Source organism: Eulemur rufifrons, chromosome 15 (genome assembly GCF_041146395.1).
Source record: "Eulemur rufifrons isolate Redbay chromosome 15, OSU_ERuf_1, whole genome shotgun sequence".
Lineage (NCBI taxonomy): Eukaryota > Metazoa > Chordata > Mammalia > Primates > Lemuridae > Eulemur > Eulemur rufifrons.
Genome location: NC_090997.1, coordinates 24,157,310 through 24,174,768, shown reverse-complemented (window position 1 = coordinate 24,174,768; position 17,459 = coordinate 24,157,310). Strand labels below are relative to the sequence as shown.

At 33.4% G+C, this 17,459-nt stretch overlaps 1 protein-coding gene across 2 annotated transcripts in view; it reads right to left on the bottom strand.

Annotated features, from left to right (window-relative positions):
• Positions 1-1,316: 1,316 nt before the first annotated feature.
• The window catches only part of ZNF451 (zinc finger protein 451), a 71,211-nt gene continuing 55,068 nt past the window's right edge, over positions 1,317-17,459 (bottom strand). For both annotated transcript variants that reach the window (XM_069489104.1, XM_069489105.1), the window contains 3 exons: positions 16,990-17,176; positions 11,028-11,093; positions 1,317-3,211 (listed from right to left, as the gene is read on the bottom strand). In XM_069489104.1, the coding sequence (XP_069345205.1) occupies positions 3,165-3,211; positions 11,028-11,093; positions 16,990-17,176 (300 nt within the window). In that variant the 3' untranslated portion in view covers positions 1,317-3,164. The remainder of the gene's footprint in view (positions 3,212-11,027; positions 11,094-16,989; positions 17,177-17,459) is intronic.

Genomic DNA, 17,459 nt, shown 5'->3' with positions numbered 1-17,459 from the left:
GTTGTTTTCCTATTGAAAAAAATTATTCCTGTTGGAATTTGAGGGAAATAATTGGTAGTAAGAAGGCCACTTCACATCGATAAATCCTCTGTTATAATAAAAAGATGCAGTAGGCCCCTAGGTTAGCCACCATAAAGGTCAGTAAAAGATGGGGTAGGGCTAGGAATACAAAGATTTGTCTATTTAAAAAGTTGCGCTTTGCTGCCCTCTCATGATAGCTCTATGCCTCATACTGCAAGCATGAAAATGTACAGGGCACTGAAAATGATACATAACAGTTTAAAGCTGAATCAACTTTTAATTAGGGATCAAAGCTATTTAATTACTTCAACAGAGATGAGGCCCTCAAGCCTGGATTCTATTTACCTCTGAACTGATACTACTTAACTACTGTTGTAGGGGATTGTTTGATTTCATTAAAAATATTTTGTCGGATAAAACTTAAAATCCAAACACATTTTGTGAATGGTCTGAAAGTCTATCAGGTGACTTTAGAATCATCCTGGACTCTTTTTCTCTCATATCCTAAATCCAATCCATTAGTAAATCCCATCAATTCTATCTTTGTTATATATCTAGATTCTTCCCAATTGCATTGCCCCCACTCTAGTCCAAGACACCCAGTCAATTTGCACCTGAAGTACTGCAATACCCTCCTCTCTGGTCTCCCTATTCGACTCTGGCCTTTCATGTGTAGTCTTGGTAAGACAAGTATAGCAATGCTTCTAAATAAGGCAGATCACACCACTTATTCTTAAAAATCTACAATGGCCCCTCATAGAGCAGAAGCCAAAATCCTTAGAAAAACCTCAAGGACTTCATCTATTACTCTCTTAGCTCACCCTGCTGCAGCCATCCTGGCCGCCTTGCTTTCTCTTGAATGTACTAAGTTCCCTTCTAGACCTTCTCCTCCTCCACCTGGAACTCCTCTTTATATATATGTACTTGCATGGCTCATTCTCTCACCTTCCTCAGGTCTTTGTTCAAACTCATCAATCAGTGAGATGGTTCCTGACCACCCTATTAAAAATAGCAGGCCTCCCTCCAATACCCTCATCCCCACACTATTTATTCCCTTCCCTTCGTTTTCCTTTATTACACTTATCACCATCAGATATGCTATTTTATTTATTTACTTGATTAACACTCTGTCCAACCCTCATCTCTCCCCCAACGTATGCTCCATAAAGGGGTGGTGGCTTTGTTTTGTTCACTAGTGTACCCAATGCTTAGAACAGTCACTGGCACATGGTAAGTACTAAATAAATATTTGTGAGTGAAGAATGAATGAATGATGTAATTAAAAGATACGCATCTTTGTCAGTGTTGGAAACATTTACTTTTGATAATCTATATAACTTTCTCTAATGTCATACAGTGATTACATCTCCTCGTGTCTAAATTAAGTTCAAGTTATGGAATAATTTTAAAATGATTTTTAATTATTTAACAAATAGAAATACAATCAGTGACAATTATTAATTAAAACATTAAACCACCTAATTACCTTTTTTTAAGGGTCATGATGAAATATTCCTTTCCTGTTGTATCAAAGGCTTCAATTATTCTCTACCACACACACCACAAAAGCTTCTCAATAGAGCACCAGTGAACATCACATCTCTGGCAAAAAGGTGCTGCCTCCTCTTGCCCCATATCTGCTTAACCACTCTTCTTTCTGGAATGCTATTTTGGCTCCTCATTTCTTAGCAAGCTCCTGCAGATGTGATTAAGGTCGAGCTCAATGACTACCTCCTAAAGCTTTGCTTGATCACTTTAACATAAAAATTAAAAGCACAATGTGGTCTTTTTGGAAAGATGATTGGTAAATTGTCATGCTACAATGTCTACTTTTTAGAAAATGCAAGCATGGAGGAAAATAAGTACATCTTAAGAAATAAAAACACAAGTTGGTTTCTAATGTGGACTGAAAAGACTACAGTAATTAAAAAAAAGTAATTCCGTTTTATGCTAAAAAATCTAGTGTTGCATAAAAGGAACAAAATTCTGGCCATGATAACTTTTTGTCTTAAATATGAAGAAAAGCTTTATATTTCTAGAAATATTTTTAAGTTTGGTAAATAATTACTACTCAAAATTTTTAGGGATAAGATTTCTGGTCAAAAAACATAAGACATATGCAAAGATAGTATGACAAGCCCTTCTTAGTCTTCTACTTAAATAGTAATTTTTATCATTCACAATGTGGCTGGCAACATGTAGGAATTAAATATGTAATACCAAATATAGGAAATTGACGAATGAATAACTAAACTGAAGATATTCCATACGAAATAAAAATTTTAAAGAGTTAAGGAAGATTATTCCTGAGTAGACTGTCAACATTTTTTGAAGACTATGTTTACACAAATATATAAAAAAGGACTAATATTATTAAAAAATAAGTTTAATTTTATGCAAATATTTTGACATCATTCCCTTTAAATAGACCATACAAGTCACATAAAAGTCTAAGCAGGTAAAAGGAATGGAAAAGGTTTCATTTTAATTATTTTTTAAAAATTAAGGTGTATTTTTTATTTTAGCATGTGCTGCTCTAATTAAAGCAAGAATATACATCTGCGTTATACCCACCAAAAACATCACTGATAAAATTTCTAATCTGTTTCCATGATTAATTTCCATTACCCTCTTCTAATAATCATAAACAAAGATCTCAAGGGTATCATATGTTAGTGCCACATGAAAAGTAGAATTTATGGGAAAATTGACCAATGGCACCTTTATTTATATTGATATTCATGCCTAAAAAAAGAGACTAGAATCATCTGTATAGTACAGATAAAATTAAAGAACTAATGCTACTTGGGAAACATAAACAATAGTCAAGAGCTTTCCTTTTTTTTTTTTTTTAAATCCTTTTAACAAATATATGAATTCAAGTTAACTGGGAAACTGTGATATCTATATTAGAATACATGATTTATATTTGCATTAACATGTATTCTATTCCTTCTGTACATTTTTGAACAATAGCACAAAAATACAAAGCAAATATCAGATTTTGAACATATGAAAGCAAAAACATGTTTTCAAATACATTTGTACTAGTGGATTTCTGGTCTCCTTTAGGAAACAAACTCAAGAGTTCATTATCCTGAGTCTCTTCAAGGTCACTTGATGTTGTGTGGTAATATCTTTAATTACATTTCCTCAAGACTTCTTCTAATAGCTTCTTCTAATTCCACATCTGCATTAAAAAAATATAGAATTTTAATACTTAGGGCAGAAAACTAATCAACATGTGGTTTATGTAAGTTTCATCAACTATATTCATCTCTTCAGGAAGGAAAGGAAAATCAAAATGGAAAAACTTAGGATAACTTGGCAATTTCTCTACCAAAAATGTTGAGTATTTTGAAATATGAGAATCTATAGATATGATTTCAAATTGAACTTTAAATGTGTATGAACTTAATGTGCTAAGGAACTTGCAAGTTGTTTTCATTTAGAAGTAACAGAAAGTCAACAAACCTTTTGAATCATTGACAGATATTCACTTGTTTCAATATTAAAAAAAAAAAATCTGTATCACTTTTTTCCTAAAAGGCTTGAGGTGACATGGAAAGCAGCACCATGAAATGACAAAATCTCACAGGCTGTTGAAAATTTAGCTTTTTTATTTGTCAGTTATACCTCAATAAAGCTGGGGGAAAACTGAACTTTAAGTTTCTAGCATCTAAGGCAAAGAATGAAATTGATGGCTATATAAATGTCACCTGAGAAGCATATAATATATACTGTATGCAGATGTATGCAAACTCATTTAACAAATACTTATCCACTATATACCAGGGATAGGTATACAACAGTGAACAAGACAGAAATTACTGGGTTCACAGGTTTTTTTCCATCTCTTTTCTGGGAATGATGCTAAAACCCAGTGTCTTTCTTGGCCTTCATTAGTGTCTCACACCAGATTTATCCCATGCCATCTGGTCCATAGTCTCTCAGAGCCTACTTGGTTTACAGGTACCAGTGATCCTCTCTAAGATACAACTGCATATTCCTCTAAAGTTAAGGTATTGGTGTTATGCTGTCTGTAATTTAAAATACCGTAAGCTGTTATAAACTGTGTATTAAGTTACAGCCACATTCTAGGGTCAGTGAGTAGCCCTAAGATGAATTCAAAGGGATGAGGAAATGCAAAGAAAAGCCAAGACACTCTTACCAAAGAAAAACAAGGTGACAAGACTTGTCTAAGATATGAAAACTTATTATAAAGTTACAGTAATTAATAATGTGGTACTAGTGCAAGAATAGATAAGTAGACCAAAGGAACAGCACAGACAGCTCAGAAATAGACCCAGGCATATATGGACACTTAAGACAAAGGTAGCACTACAGATGGTGGGAAAAGATTTTTTTTTTAATAAATGGTGGTAGGTCAACTGATAGAAACACACAAAATTTTAGCCCTATCCTTAAGGAATACACAAAAATAAGTTTCAGATATACTGTATATCTTCTAATTGTGAAAGGCTAAACAAAAGAGCTTCTAGAAGATAAGAAATGGGAATATCTTTATGATCTTAATGTAGAGAGAGAGATATTAAACAGGATTCAAAAAAACATTAAGGAAAAGACTCGTAACTTGGACTGAATTAAAATTACTTTTGTCCATCAAAAGGCACCATTCAATGATCAAAAAGGCAAGTCACAGAGTGGGAGAAAATATTTGCCATACATGGAACTTGTACCCAGAAAGATCTGAAAGATTTTCAGCCTAAAAAAATAAAAGATAATCCAATAGAAAAATGTTAAGAAATTTGAAAAGGCATTTACAAAAGATGTTTAAATGGCCAATAAACATTATTCATCAGAAAAATATAAATTAAAACCACAAAGAAATGCTAGTACACACTCATCAGACTAGCTAAAATTAAAAAGATTGAATAATTTCAGCGATTACCGAGGATGTAGGTAAATGGGATCCCATGTACACCACTGGAACTAATGAAATTGGCACAGCCACTTTGGAAAAACAGTCTGATACTATCTACTCATGCTGAACAAAAGCAATTCCACTCCTAGGTCTATAATCCCAGAAATGTGGACGTACATGCATCAAGAGACATATATGAGAATGTTCACAGTAGAATTTACTTGTAATAGCCAAAAGTACAACAAATCAATGTCTATAAATAATAGAATAGGTAGATTGTGGTATATACATAGAATAGGATACTGGTACTAAATACAGGTACTGAAAATAAACCAAAGCTACATGCTAAATCACAGATGAACCTCTAAAACAATAATTGAAGGAAATCAGACACAAAAGAATATAGCAAATACTTGTGTTGTCCAATATGGACATTAACTATATGTGGCCATTTATACTTAAATTAATTAAATTTAAATAAAATTTAAAATTCATTTCCTCAGTCAAGCCACATTTCAAGTATTTAATAGCCATATATGACTAGGGGCAACCATATTGGACAGTGCAGATACAGAACATTTTCATCATCACAGGAAGTTCTCTTGGACAGTAATGGTCTATATAATCCCATTTAGATAAAGTTCAAAATCAAGCATTACTAAACTACAGAGTTTTAAATCACAATAGTGGTTACTAACCTTTGGAAAGGAGGGCAGGGGAAGTAATTTGAATAGGCCATGAGGGGTTCACTTCGACAGTACTGGTTGTTAGGGGTTGAATTGGGTCCCCCCTGCCCCAAAAGATATGTCCTAATTCCTGGTACCTGGGAATGTGACCTAATTTGGAAATAGCATCTTTGCAAGTATAATCAAGTTAAAATGAAGTCCTTAGGGTAAGCTTTAATCCAATATAACTGGTGTCCTTAAAAGAAAAGGAAAATACCACATGAAGACAGACACACAGGGAATGGATGGCCACATGAAGATGGAGGCAGCGATTGGAACAATATATCTATAAGCCAAGGAATGCCTAGAATTGCCAGTAACTGCCAGAAGTTAGGAGAATGTGAACGGCCTTGTTAACAGCTTGATTTTAGATGTCTAGCCCCTAGAACTGTGAGATAATAAATTTCTATTGTTTTAAACCATCCAGTTTGTAGTACTTTGTTATAGTAGTGCTAGGATACTAATACATTGGTGGTGATCTATTTTTTTAACCTGAGAGGCAGTTATCTACTTTGTGAGATGTTTTGTATATTTTTTGTGTGCATTATACTACACACATATACACACACAGAACCAATACGGTGACTACTGGCCTGTAAGTCAGGCGTAGAGGACCAGAGTTGAAGTGCACTGAAGTCCTCTTACTGTCCCAGAGAAGCAGACAACATGTAAGTATATTTTGGTCCTTAAGATATGTGTGTGTGTGTGTATGTATGTATATATACACATACATACACACACACACACACACACACACACATAATCTCTTAAGATACATATATGGTAAAATTCCAAGGTAACCATAAAATAATAAAAAAAGTATATAACTTAAAACCAATTTTACAAAAAGAGGAATCTAAGAATGAAACAGCAGAAACAAATACAGATGCTCTTCAACTTGCGAGATGTCCAGATAGGTTGAAAATATTGTAAGTCGAAATGCATTTAATACATGTAATCTACCAAACATCATAGCTTGGCTTAGCCTACCTTAAACATGCTTAGCCTATAGTTGGGCAAAATCATCTAACACAAAATCAATTTTATAATAAAGTCATAAAGAATTTGAATCAAAATTCAAAATTTGAAGTATGGTTTATACTAAGTGTGTATCACTTTTGCACCATTGTAAAGTCAAAAAGTCCTGGGACCAACCATCGTAAATAGGGGACCATCTGTACAAATATATCAATATCTATAGTGAGCTTATATGAATTAAACTTGCCAGTTAAAAAACTGGATAAAAAACAAAACGATGGTCATGATAACTTCAGTCAATGATGGACCGCATACAATGGTGGTCCCATGAGAATATAATGGAGCTGAAAACTTGCTATGGCCTAGTGATGTCATAGCCATTGTAACATTGCAGCACAACACATTACTCATGTTTGTGGTGATGCTGGTGTAAACAAACCTACTATGCTGCCAGTCATATAAAAGTATAGCACATACAATTATGTACAGTACATAATACTTGATAATGATAATAAATGACTATGGTACTGGTTTATGTATTGACTATATTATACTTTTTATAATTATTTTAGAATGTACTCCCACTACTTATTAAAAAAAAAGTTAATTGTAAAACAGCATCAGGTCCTTCAGGAAGTATTCCAGAAGAAAGGTTTGTTATCATAGGAGATGACAGCTCCATGTGTATTATTGCCCCTGAAAACCTTCCAGTTTTTGGGACAAGATGTAGAGGTGGAAGACATGATATTGATGATCCTGCCCTATGTAGGACTAGGCTAATGTGTTTGTGTCTTAGATTTTAACAAAAAAGTTTAAAAAGTAATAAAATAAAAATTTTCAATTTTTTTTAACTTTTTGACTCTTTTGTAATAACACTTAAAGCATAAACACATTGTACAGTTATACAAAAATATTTTCTTTATATCTTTATTCTATAAACTATTTTCTATTTTTAAAAGTTTATACAGTAAAAAACTTACAGTAAACTAAGGTTGATTACTAAAGAATAAATTTTTAAATAAATTTAGCATAGCCTAATTGTACAGTGTTTATATAGTCTACAGCAGTATCTGTGTTCCTCTTTTTCTCCTTTCTCTCTGCCTTAGTTTCACTAAGAGTGGTAATGATGGCAGAATAAAAAAGAACCCAGTAGTAGGAGTTAGAAGACTTATATACAAATGGTTCCCCAATCATTTTCAAGCTGTGAATTTGAAGCCAAATTACTTAATGTTTAGAAGGCTCAGTTTCTACATAAAATGAAGAGAATATTCTGACTCTCACAAGTTGTTAAGATGAAGAGCAGTTTTGAAAGTAGTTTGTTCACAAACATTAACTGAATTTTAAAAATGAACATTCTAGTCTCTTTCATCCCTTCTTTGTGCTTGTTCTTTAAACTGGCCACAATATGGAGTTTTAGAATTTGTGTTATACTATTAATAAAAATATAGATGATTGCTATTAATTGAAGGAACTGTAAGAGTAAAGCAAATTGCTAACATTTATAGAAAGATGGTTTTGCCTGGGCAACCACCTACATAATGCTGTCCCCCGTCTCTTTTTCATTGATTTGAGTCAGAATATCTCTATTTAGTAGGCATAGCTTCAGATTAGACCTTAGATGAAGGTAAAAGTGAATAACGGTATAACGATGATCATAATCACAATAACAATAGCAGCAACCAATACATATACTGCTTACCATGTGCCATGTTATTCTAGTACAGTAGGTAAACTAGTATTTCCATTTTTAAAATGAGGAAACTGAAGCACAATGAAATTAAGTGGCTTGTCCAATATTACACAACTTGTAAGCAGCAGAGCTTAGTTTTAACTTAGGCAGTCTGAATCCAAACTCTAAACTCTCCACCACATTATGTGGCCTCTATTTTCCCTGTCTAGTGTACAAAATAGATTAAATAGTATTGTTATGACTAGCTTGGATGGTCAGAGTCTGATATTGGTCTATGGAGAACAACAAAGAATGAGACAAATCACGGTGAGAGTGGTTAGCCCTCCCCTAAGACAAAAAGCCACAAGCAAATTTATCCTGTCTTTTGCCATCATTTGTCAGACATTGCCAGTGTGGTGTTGGTAAAGGAAGGAATGAGAAGAGACATGAGAAGAACTTTTTGGAGTTTTGCTATCAGGTCTGGACTAAAACATTATTTTGCTTTCATGGCGCAAGGTGAACAAAATCACCCAATATTTTCCAAGCCAAATGGCCTCTGTCTTAATTTCCCTTATCCAGTTATGGGAAGATGGGTCCTGGTGGCTCTAACATGTTTTAAATTTGTTATATGTTTACTCATTCAACCAGCTATCATTTAGTGTCAAACACTGTGCTAGGCGCTGAAGTTAAATAAAACATGATCCTACTCCTGGAGGAGCTCACAATCTAGTGGAGATGAGAGATGTAGACAGAAATGTTTTTAATCTACTTTGTATGGTACAGTGGGAACCTAGAAGAAGCAGTGGTGAGCTCTATCTAAAGATGGAAAATGTAGGAGAGGCATTGACCACACAAAATTGCCTACAAAAATGCTAATTCTATATGGCTCAACCTAAGAGATGACATCTGAGCTCAAGAGGAGGGGGAAAAAGAAGGGTATCAGAGAAAAGTGCAGAGGATATTCCTTAACTTACATGGAACACTGTATGCTTCTCACACTTCTTTTACATAAAGCATCAGGAAATAAAACACATACATACACACCCTTTTGATTTTTCTTGGAATTAAAGCATTATAATCCCCACCTCATATGACAACTAGTTAAAAATTTAAATTATCTTTTCTTAACCTTTAACAGTAAGTCTTTTTCCAAACTAAAGAGTCACAAAAATGTAAAATCTCAATCTTTAACTCATAAAATGTATTATATAGATAACAAAATGGCCAAAATTCTGGTACATACCCAGTTATACACATCTCAAATTTCCTAGGTTAGCTAGGAGGCCACAAAACTATGAAGGCTTCCAAAATGTGGTTATTTTAAAGTTATAATTTTGCCTGGCATTTTCCATGGGATTGGTCATGGGATGGCAAATAAAGGTTGCAAAATCTGAATTCCTTAAATGTTCAATGGTGTATATCTTTTAGTGGACTTGATAAACAACTTAGCTGGCAGTTTTTGTTTAAACTCATTAAAGTTTTTTCATTAATTTAATTGATTCTTATGTGAATTAGCTAGATCTATGCATTGGCTAGATCTTGAAAGACTATGTTGGGAAAACAAGTTGGTTGAAAAACTCGCCTCCAATTAGGCTGTAGACTTATTGCCAACTTTAACCAGTGAATTTTGGCTATGAGAAAAAAGGGTCAGTATTTTCTATTTCATCAAATGGATGCATCAATTCCACTGCCAGTCTCAAATTCCCAAACTCCTAGTAACACAAAGCTCTAGTATGTTCTTAGTCAAACTAATTGCATTATATAAGAGATCAAGCAAATGCACAGAAAACAAATCAGCTGGGCATTATGTGACATTGTGTGTGTTTAGCCATATTTCCATCCATACTTTCCAGCTTCCACATTCTCACCCTCAAGTCCCCAACAACAAACACCATATTGGAATGTACATGAAGACTCCTACTGTTTTCCTTTAATGTCAAAAATGATAATATAATACTTTCAATTTCTCCAGTCAAGTGCAAAGTATTTTCTAAGATCCATTATCTCATCTCCCCCAGGGTATTAAAAAGTGAAGTCAGTTACAGAAAAAAAATCAAAGTAAAAAATGATTACATGACACAACCAAATAGTGGTACGTTCAGTAAATGATTTGATGTCAACTGACACAAAAAGTTCTCTTTAACCTATGGAAGAAAATAGGTTTTCCTTTAAGAAGGGGGTAAAAGAAGTGTAATTTATAGAAACAGTCCACTAATATTTATGTGTAAGTGCTGCTTTTGGAGTTTCACTGCATATCTTTTAATATTCTTAATTTAATACTCAAGATAAATAAAAATTAGGATATCAAATCGTCTTCTAGCCCAGAGATTAGAAAATTCTTTTAAAGGCTTAGAAAGTAATTAATTGGGCTTTTTTTTTTTGGCAGGGGAAGGGGAATTTACAGTGTTAACACCTACTCAACCTTGCTGTTGTACTATGAAGTCAATAGCACAGACAATACTTGTAAACAAGAGTGTGGCTGTATTCCTCACACTTTATTCCTAAAACCAGGTGGTGGACTGGATTTGGCCCTAGGGCCATAATTGGCTGACCTCTGTTTTAGCCTTCTAAACTGGCATTGCCCTCTAAATGATCTTACATGAGAAAATGCAAGCTATCCTTTAAACTGAGAAACTTTTTTTTTTTAACTTTGTGGTAAAAGGGAGTGGGATGGGGGTTAAGGGATGAGAGAGGGACAAAAAAATACAGATACACTCAAGTAGAGAAACGATTAACTCTATTAGGTTACCTTCTGTGGATCTGAATTCTTCTATTGAAGTACTTTTTACACCAACATTATCATCACTGTCACATTCTGTAAGGAAAAAATAAAGGTAACTGTATTTCTGAAAAAGTTATTATGCCATAATTTATGTACTTTAAATATTATTTTCAATAACATCTCTCATACCCAAACTTACTAGTTACAATTCGTTAGTATTACACTACTTTCCCACTAGGTTTTTCATTCCAATGCTTAGCAAATAATATTAAAAATGGTGAAAGATTAAAGTCTTCTGTGTTTTGAAAATCATACGCATTCATTTCTATAGAGATAACATCATAGGATTTAATTAAAAATGCCTCTTGCATGGTACAAACTCACTTACCTGATGTCTTATATGCTTTGATAATGAGACACTGAAGGCTTTATTAAATGATGTGACTAACCAGGTACTATAAAAGTCACTTAAAATTTGAACTATGGAGCCTAAGAAGACACGACGACTAAATGTCATGTGGGATCCTAGATGGGGTCCTCAGGCAGAAAAAGAACATTAGGGAATCCAAATGAGGTTTGGACTTTAGTAATAATGCGTCAATACTGGTTCTTTAATTATGACAAATGCACCATGCTAATGTAAGATATTAATAATAGGGAAAACTGGGCATGTGGTACATGGGAACTCTGCATTTTCTTGACAATTTTCTATAAATATAAATAAAACTATTCTGAAAAAAGTTTATCTTAAAAAAATCCTAAACATAGTACTATCAATGACCTAATATTTGGTTTATCAGTTTACATTTAAATCAATATATATCAATTTATATTGACATATTATATATATCAGTATATGTGATATATGTCACAGTGATTATATCAGCATTTAAATAACAGAATGAGTCACATGGACTTATTTGCTTTTGTGCAAACATGTAAAAACTTAGAATATATTAATATGTTAAAAATTAAGGTTTATAATTGTCTAGAAATAAAAATCAAATCACTATATCTCACTATATTCCTTTGCTGCAGAAATCTGTCATTACAAGTTATTAATCTTTGGCCATTCATTCCAACAAAATACTTCAAATATTTCAAGCAATGTTGAAGGGAAATAAAACATTACATTTACAATCTAAAGAACAAAATTAAGTCTCTAAACATTAAGGACAAAGAGAAAATACTGAGGGGTTTCTGTGATTACTATTTAAAGTCAAGGTCAGTCAAAAGCAACATGTCATAAAAGACCTAAACAATTCATCATTGCATGCGAGGCCTAAGGCAAAAATGTAGCTTTGAATCACAGGAACTATTAATAACTTGATACTGAGTTGCAACAATTATAAAAGGTTTCTTTTGCCTCAATCAATCCCATCCATAGAACAGAAAAAATCATGAATATTCTTTCCTATTTCAGTACTTTTGCACATGCACAGAATTAATTTCATGAAATAGATTTTTAGAATGGTATCCAAAGGAACAACCTATGGTCTCATTAACAGGCTGCAGAAACAATAGGCAGATAGACTTTTAGAATTAAGTTCAACAATTATTTTGTGTAATGTCTATTCTATAGGCCATGATACTGCTTCAATCATCCATACTTGCACGGCACAGGTGAACTTTTATGCTTGATTTTTAAGATTACTTTAAAAATCTGTGTAATTGGTTTGATGCTATGGACACTAATAACAAGTAATGTTTCCAATCCTTCCATCCATAATCAAATGGATACAACAAAATCTCACATCCATAAACCAGACCATCTAAGAACAGCATTCAGATTCAACAAAAATTACCTTGTAGTAAAATCTTTTGCATTATACCTCCTTCTCAAGGGAACAAATATTGGTCCAAATAAGAAAAACACTGAAGATACTAACTTCTGCGTACCCTGAAACATTTACATTGAATAGAGGAAAGGTGGAAAAAGCAATCGGAGGGCGTTTCTAGTGAATTTCTTAGAAATTGCATGTTGCGGTGCTCAAATAAGGTCATTTCAGTGCTTGTACTTCTTATGCCAACATCATGAGGAACCTCTAAAGATGGTGCTTATTGCTTTAATTATGAGACAAAAGATCCTAGAGAAATTACAATGCTAACCATTTTCCTTGGCTATGTTCAGTACATAATCACCAGAACTCACAACCAAATCCTTTTATCTTCTGACAAAAAAAGCAACTTCTTAAACGTTATTTTTTTTAAAAAATCTCATATTTAATATCTTTATATATAATTTTGCCATGTCGTTAGACTGCCGCAGAACATCTCTCATTATCTTCATTCTTCAAAGACATGGTTAGAGCCAATAATTCACATTGGGTGGCTATCTCTAAATAATGAAGTCAGGTATTTGTGTCAGCAAAAACCTCACCCTTGGCAGTTGATACTGATGAAAAGAAAAGCACTTGTTGTGTGGCCAGAGAAAGGTTAAACTCTTGCTTCTTTCCTCACCTATAAATGGGGTAATCTAACAATCCTAATTCATAGTGTGCAAAGAGAATTAAAAAAACATGGAAGAAGTTCTTTAAACATGTCTAAACATCTTTAAACGCTACAAATATAAAAAGCAATCAGCATGGTGGCTGGCACATAATACATATACAATAAAGGTTAGTTCACCTTTCTCTTCTTTAAAACTAAACATTTAGGTGCCAAGTTATATCTGTATCTCTAAAACATGAGGCTTAAGTTAGAATAAAGATATATTTGAGAATAAAATGTAAAAGGTCTAAAAGAAAAAGTCTATCTGGCCCCACTGATTAGAATCACTGGAAAGGATCCTTGTATCTTGTTAAGTTTAAGAAAGAGAGGATGAGTGTAATATAAAATAGAATTGATGAAACATAAGGGGACCAAAGGGGCCAATTAAGGGCAGGTTAATAGAGCTATTTAAATGTCTCTACAAGAATTTATACATATATCATAGCTGTAATTAAAATGTTGGTGCTGGAACCCTGATGCTCAGAAGAGAGAACAGGCCAAAAATGATGACACATTTAAACCTCAAACTTAAAAGGCTCACCTGGCTACAAAGAGTAACTGACCTACCCTAACTAACCAAGTCAGAGACCTAAAAAAGTGCCAGTAGTAAAGCTATTTAACCTTTCGCCTCCCCACCAACCAAAAAAGAAATGCGTTAGAGTCAAATGACTGTGTATTGATATATGAACTCTGAATATGTTTTTACTGAGATAAGTACCTCCTATAAGACTTTCAAATAATTGAAAAAACTGGCAAACGCTAAATTCTCCAAGTATAAGACACCATATGATCATTGATTCTCATGCAACTATTCAAGAGATTCTTCCTGTTTATACAGGAATCTCCATTCTAATAAAAACCACTTTCTCATCCTCGAAGTGGGTGAATTTCTGAAAAGTTATAAAGAATAAGAGACTCAAACTTACAATCATTTTTCTACACTTTGGTGGAAAATTTAAAAACCTGAAAATCACCAGACTGCTTGAGTAATAATGACAAAATACAACAGAACCTCTTACTGTGTGTTACTGACTATAAACTTTTGTTATATCATAAATATGAGAGTTCAGTTTGTTGGCTCATAACTGGCAACACTGAGACCATAATCCCCTGAAATTGTATGTAATATTGCAAATACATGTTTATTTGGGTACAGAAAGCTTTCATCAAATTCTCAAAAATATCCAGTGACCTCAACCCCAAAACCATACTGCTTTAACAAACTGACTCATTGTCAAAACTGAAGACAAGAAGGAACACCATGCTAAGCTATATGCAAGGAGTTATTCTGGCATTCTTGTAATAACCAAAGTTACCTAACGGCCCAACAAGAATTATTAACATATTATTAGTGGACTTTGAGAGATCTTCTAAGTCCCATTATATGTTAAATGTCATTCCGTAACAGAAACTATTACTCTACTATTCACGAAAGAAAGGAGATGGAATAAAGGGTTATCCAAGAAATTGATTTTTCTTTGATTCCATTAAAGTTTACTACCAGACAACTTGATGCTTTAAAAGTCTTCCATAAAGAAAAAATTTTTTCTTAAATCAGATAACTAAATCTGAACATACAAAGATTCCATATATATTTTTTAATTGTAGAGTTACAAAAGCATTATATTATTCATTAGATCCTTAAATCTAAATAAAGATAAAATCTCTTCACTTAAAAAGTCTACACGTCTTTAGCCACTTAATTATTTTCATTACCTTAAAAATGTAGTGGCTAAGAATCATATTTTATTTTTATGGTAGTAATAAAAAAAAAAGCTACTATTTATTGAGCACCCAAAGTGCTTTATATACTGTGCTAGACACTTACACACATTACTAATTCTTACAACCTTACAGATTAAAAAAGTTAAGTAACTTGCCTGAAATCACACAGCTAGGAAGCAGCAAAGTTACCATGTGAATCAAAACCCATGCCTTTCTTTATGCACTGCATGATCTCTGCATTTCAGAAAAATTGAGAATAAAGTACACGTGTGTCTCCAAAGAGTAATAAGTTCAAGTGAGTACTGAAGACGAATGAATGACCAAAAAATAAAAAGAAAAAATACCCAGAGCATAATAGGGATTCACAAGACATAATTAGCAGATATTAGTAACCTGTATCTTACCTCCAACCCTACTACACCCATGCTGGCCTACTCATATGCAACTCTCATTCCAAACAGAATTGAAATAAGAGGCAAATCTGTAATAGTTTTCACAATCTAAATGATTAAAAAACAAATGTTCCCAAAAGCAGCAGCATAAGAGAAGGAAAGGTGGTTGGCCTACACAGGTAAAAAGTATTTTACAGTATATTAAGTAGATGTTATTAAGGATTGGGGAAGGGATAGCAAAAGAGTAGAAGAAAAAGAAGTTTTTTTTTTTTAAAGGAAAGCTAAAGAGAAAGAGTGAATGAAAACACAAATTACAGAATAGGAAGATAATATTCAGTACCAAGGCATGATATTAATATGCAGAGTTAATTTTCCTTTATAATCTTGCATCATTATTCTGCTTTAAAGACCGCAGTAGGGCTGGCAGATCACTGATTCCTAACTTTGCAGAAGTGAATTAATCCACTGTAATTAGTGATTACAGCAAAATTCTTCAGAATGGGTTTTTAATCACAACGTGGTTTCAAATATATTGAAAGAAAAAAATATCTGGGAGGCAAGCAGAGTTGGAAAATGCAAAGGCACATAAAAATGCCAAAAAGTAGCCACTGTTTTTCATTGAGATTCTGAATCTCTATATTTACATCCTTTCTTAAATACAGGGAAGTGAAACTGAACATCAGGACTCCTTTCACTGAGTAATCTCACTAAGGTAGAGAAGAGAGTACAAGTTCCAGCAATAAGATAAGAGGTACCTACCCCTTCTCCAAGACCTAATGGCCTATCATGGTTTCATTATCTCTGTCAACCTCTTAAATGATCTTTTTTTTTTTTTGCATTGCCATATATCATTTATTGCTTTCTGGTTTTCACCTATAAGCATATTGCTGTCTAAAAAATAGAAAGTAAATCCCAGCACTTTGGGAGGCTGAGGTGGGAGGACTGCTTGAGGCCAAGAGTTTGAAACCAGCCTGAGAAACACAGTAAGACCCCTCTCTCTACAAAAACAGAACAAAAAAAAAAAAAAGAAAAGAAAACTGACAGTAAACCTGGAATTGTGAAACAAAAGTAAATCTGAATTCTGAGCTTTCAAAATAGTAACATATTTCAATGCATAAATATATATTTTATATACATGAATATAGATTTTTATCTACTAGATCAAAAAAGGCTCTAGAAAATTATTATGAATTCTCATCCTTCTAAAACACTAAAGAATGAAAGTGACATAAGGGAAAGATAAGTAAGATAAAAGTATGAGAGCACAATGGTTTAGTGAGCAGGCAACAATGGTTCACTAGTGGACAGCAGTTTATTGGTTTCCTCTTAGCAGTGAAGTCTCCTCCTCTTGGGCGGTTTGCACTGTGATTGCAGCTGCATACCTTTGGTGGTATCAGATATGCTATTTAATAAGGCACACATCATATCTCCCTCTAAGTGGTGAGGGTTTAGTATATGAGCTGGCCTCTGAGTCTTCTTAAATTGATTCTCTAGCTCCAGAAAACCTTGATCTCCTGAGAGGATGGTGAAAGGAATTTGCTTGGGTAGTTGTTCATCTAGACGGCCAGCCTAAGTTAGAACAAATGGCATAGGTTGATAAAAATCAGCATGAGTTTCAAATCAAGTTATATCTATTTCACAATGAATACATACCTAGGAAGGTATATTAAGCTTGCTCCCTAGTCCCTGTTAAGGATCTCCTTCATAAATGAAATATGCCACATTTAATCAAATACAAAATGCCATCAATTATATAAGCTATTTTAGGTGCCATGAAGGAAAAAAATAAAGCCAAAACAAAAGTTCAATAGAGGGCTCCCACATAAAGCTGGAATGCCAAAGGGCTATGTGT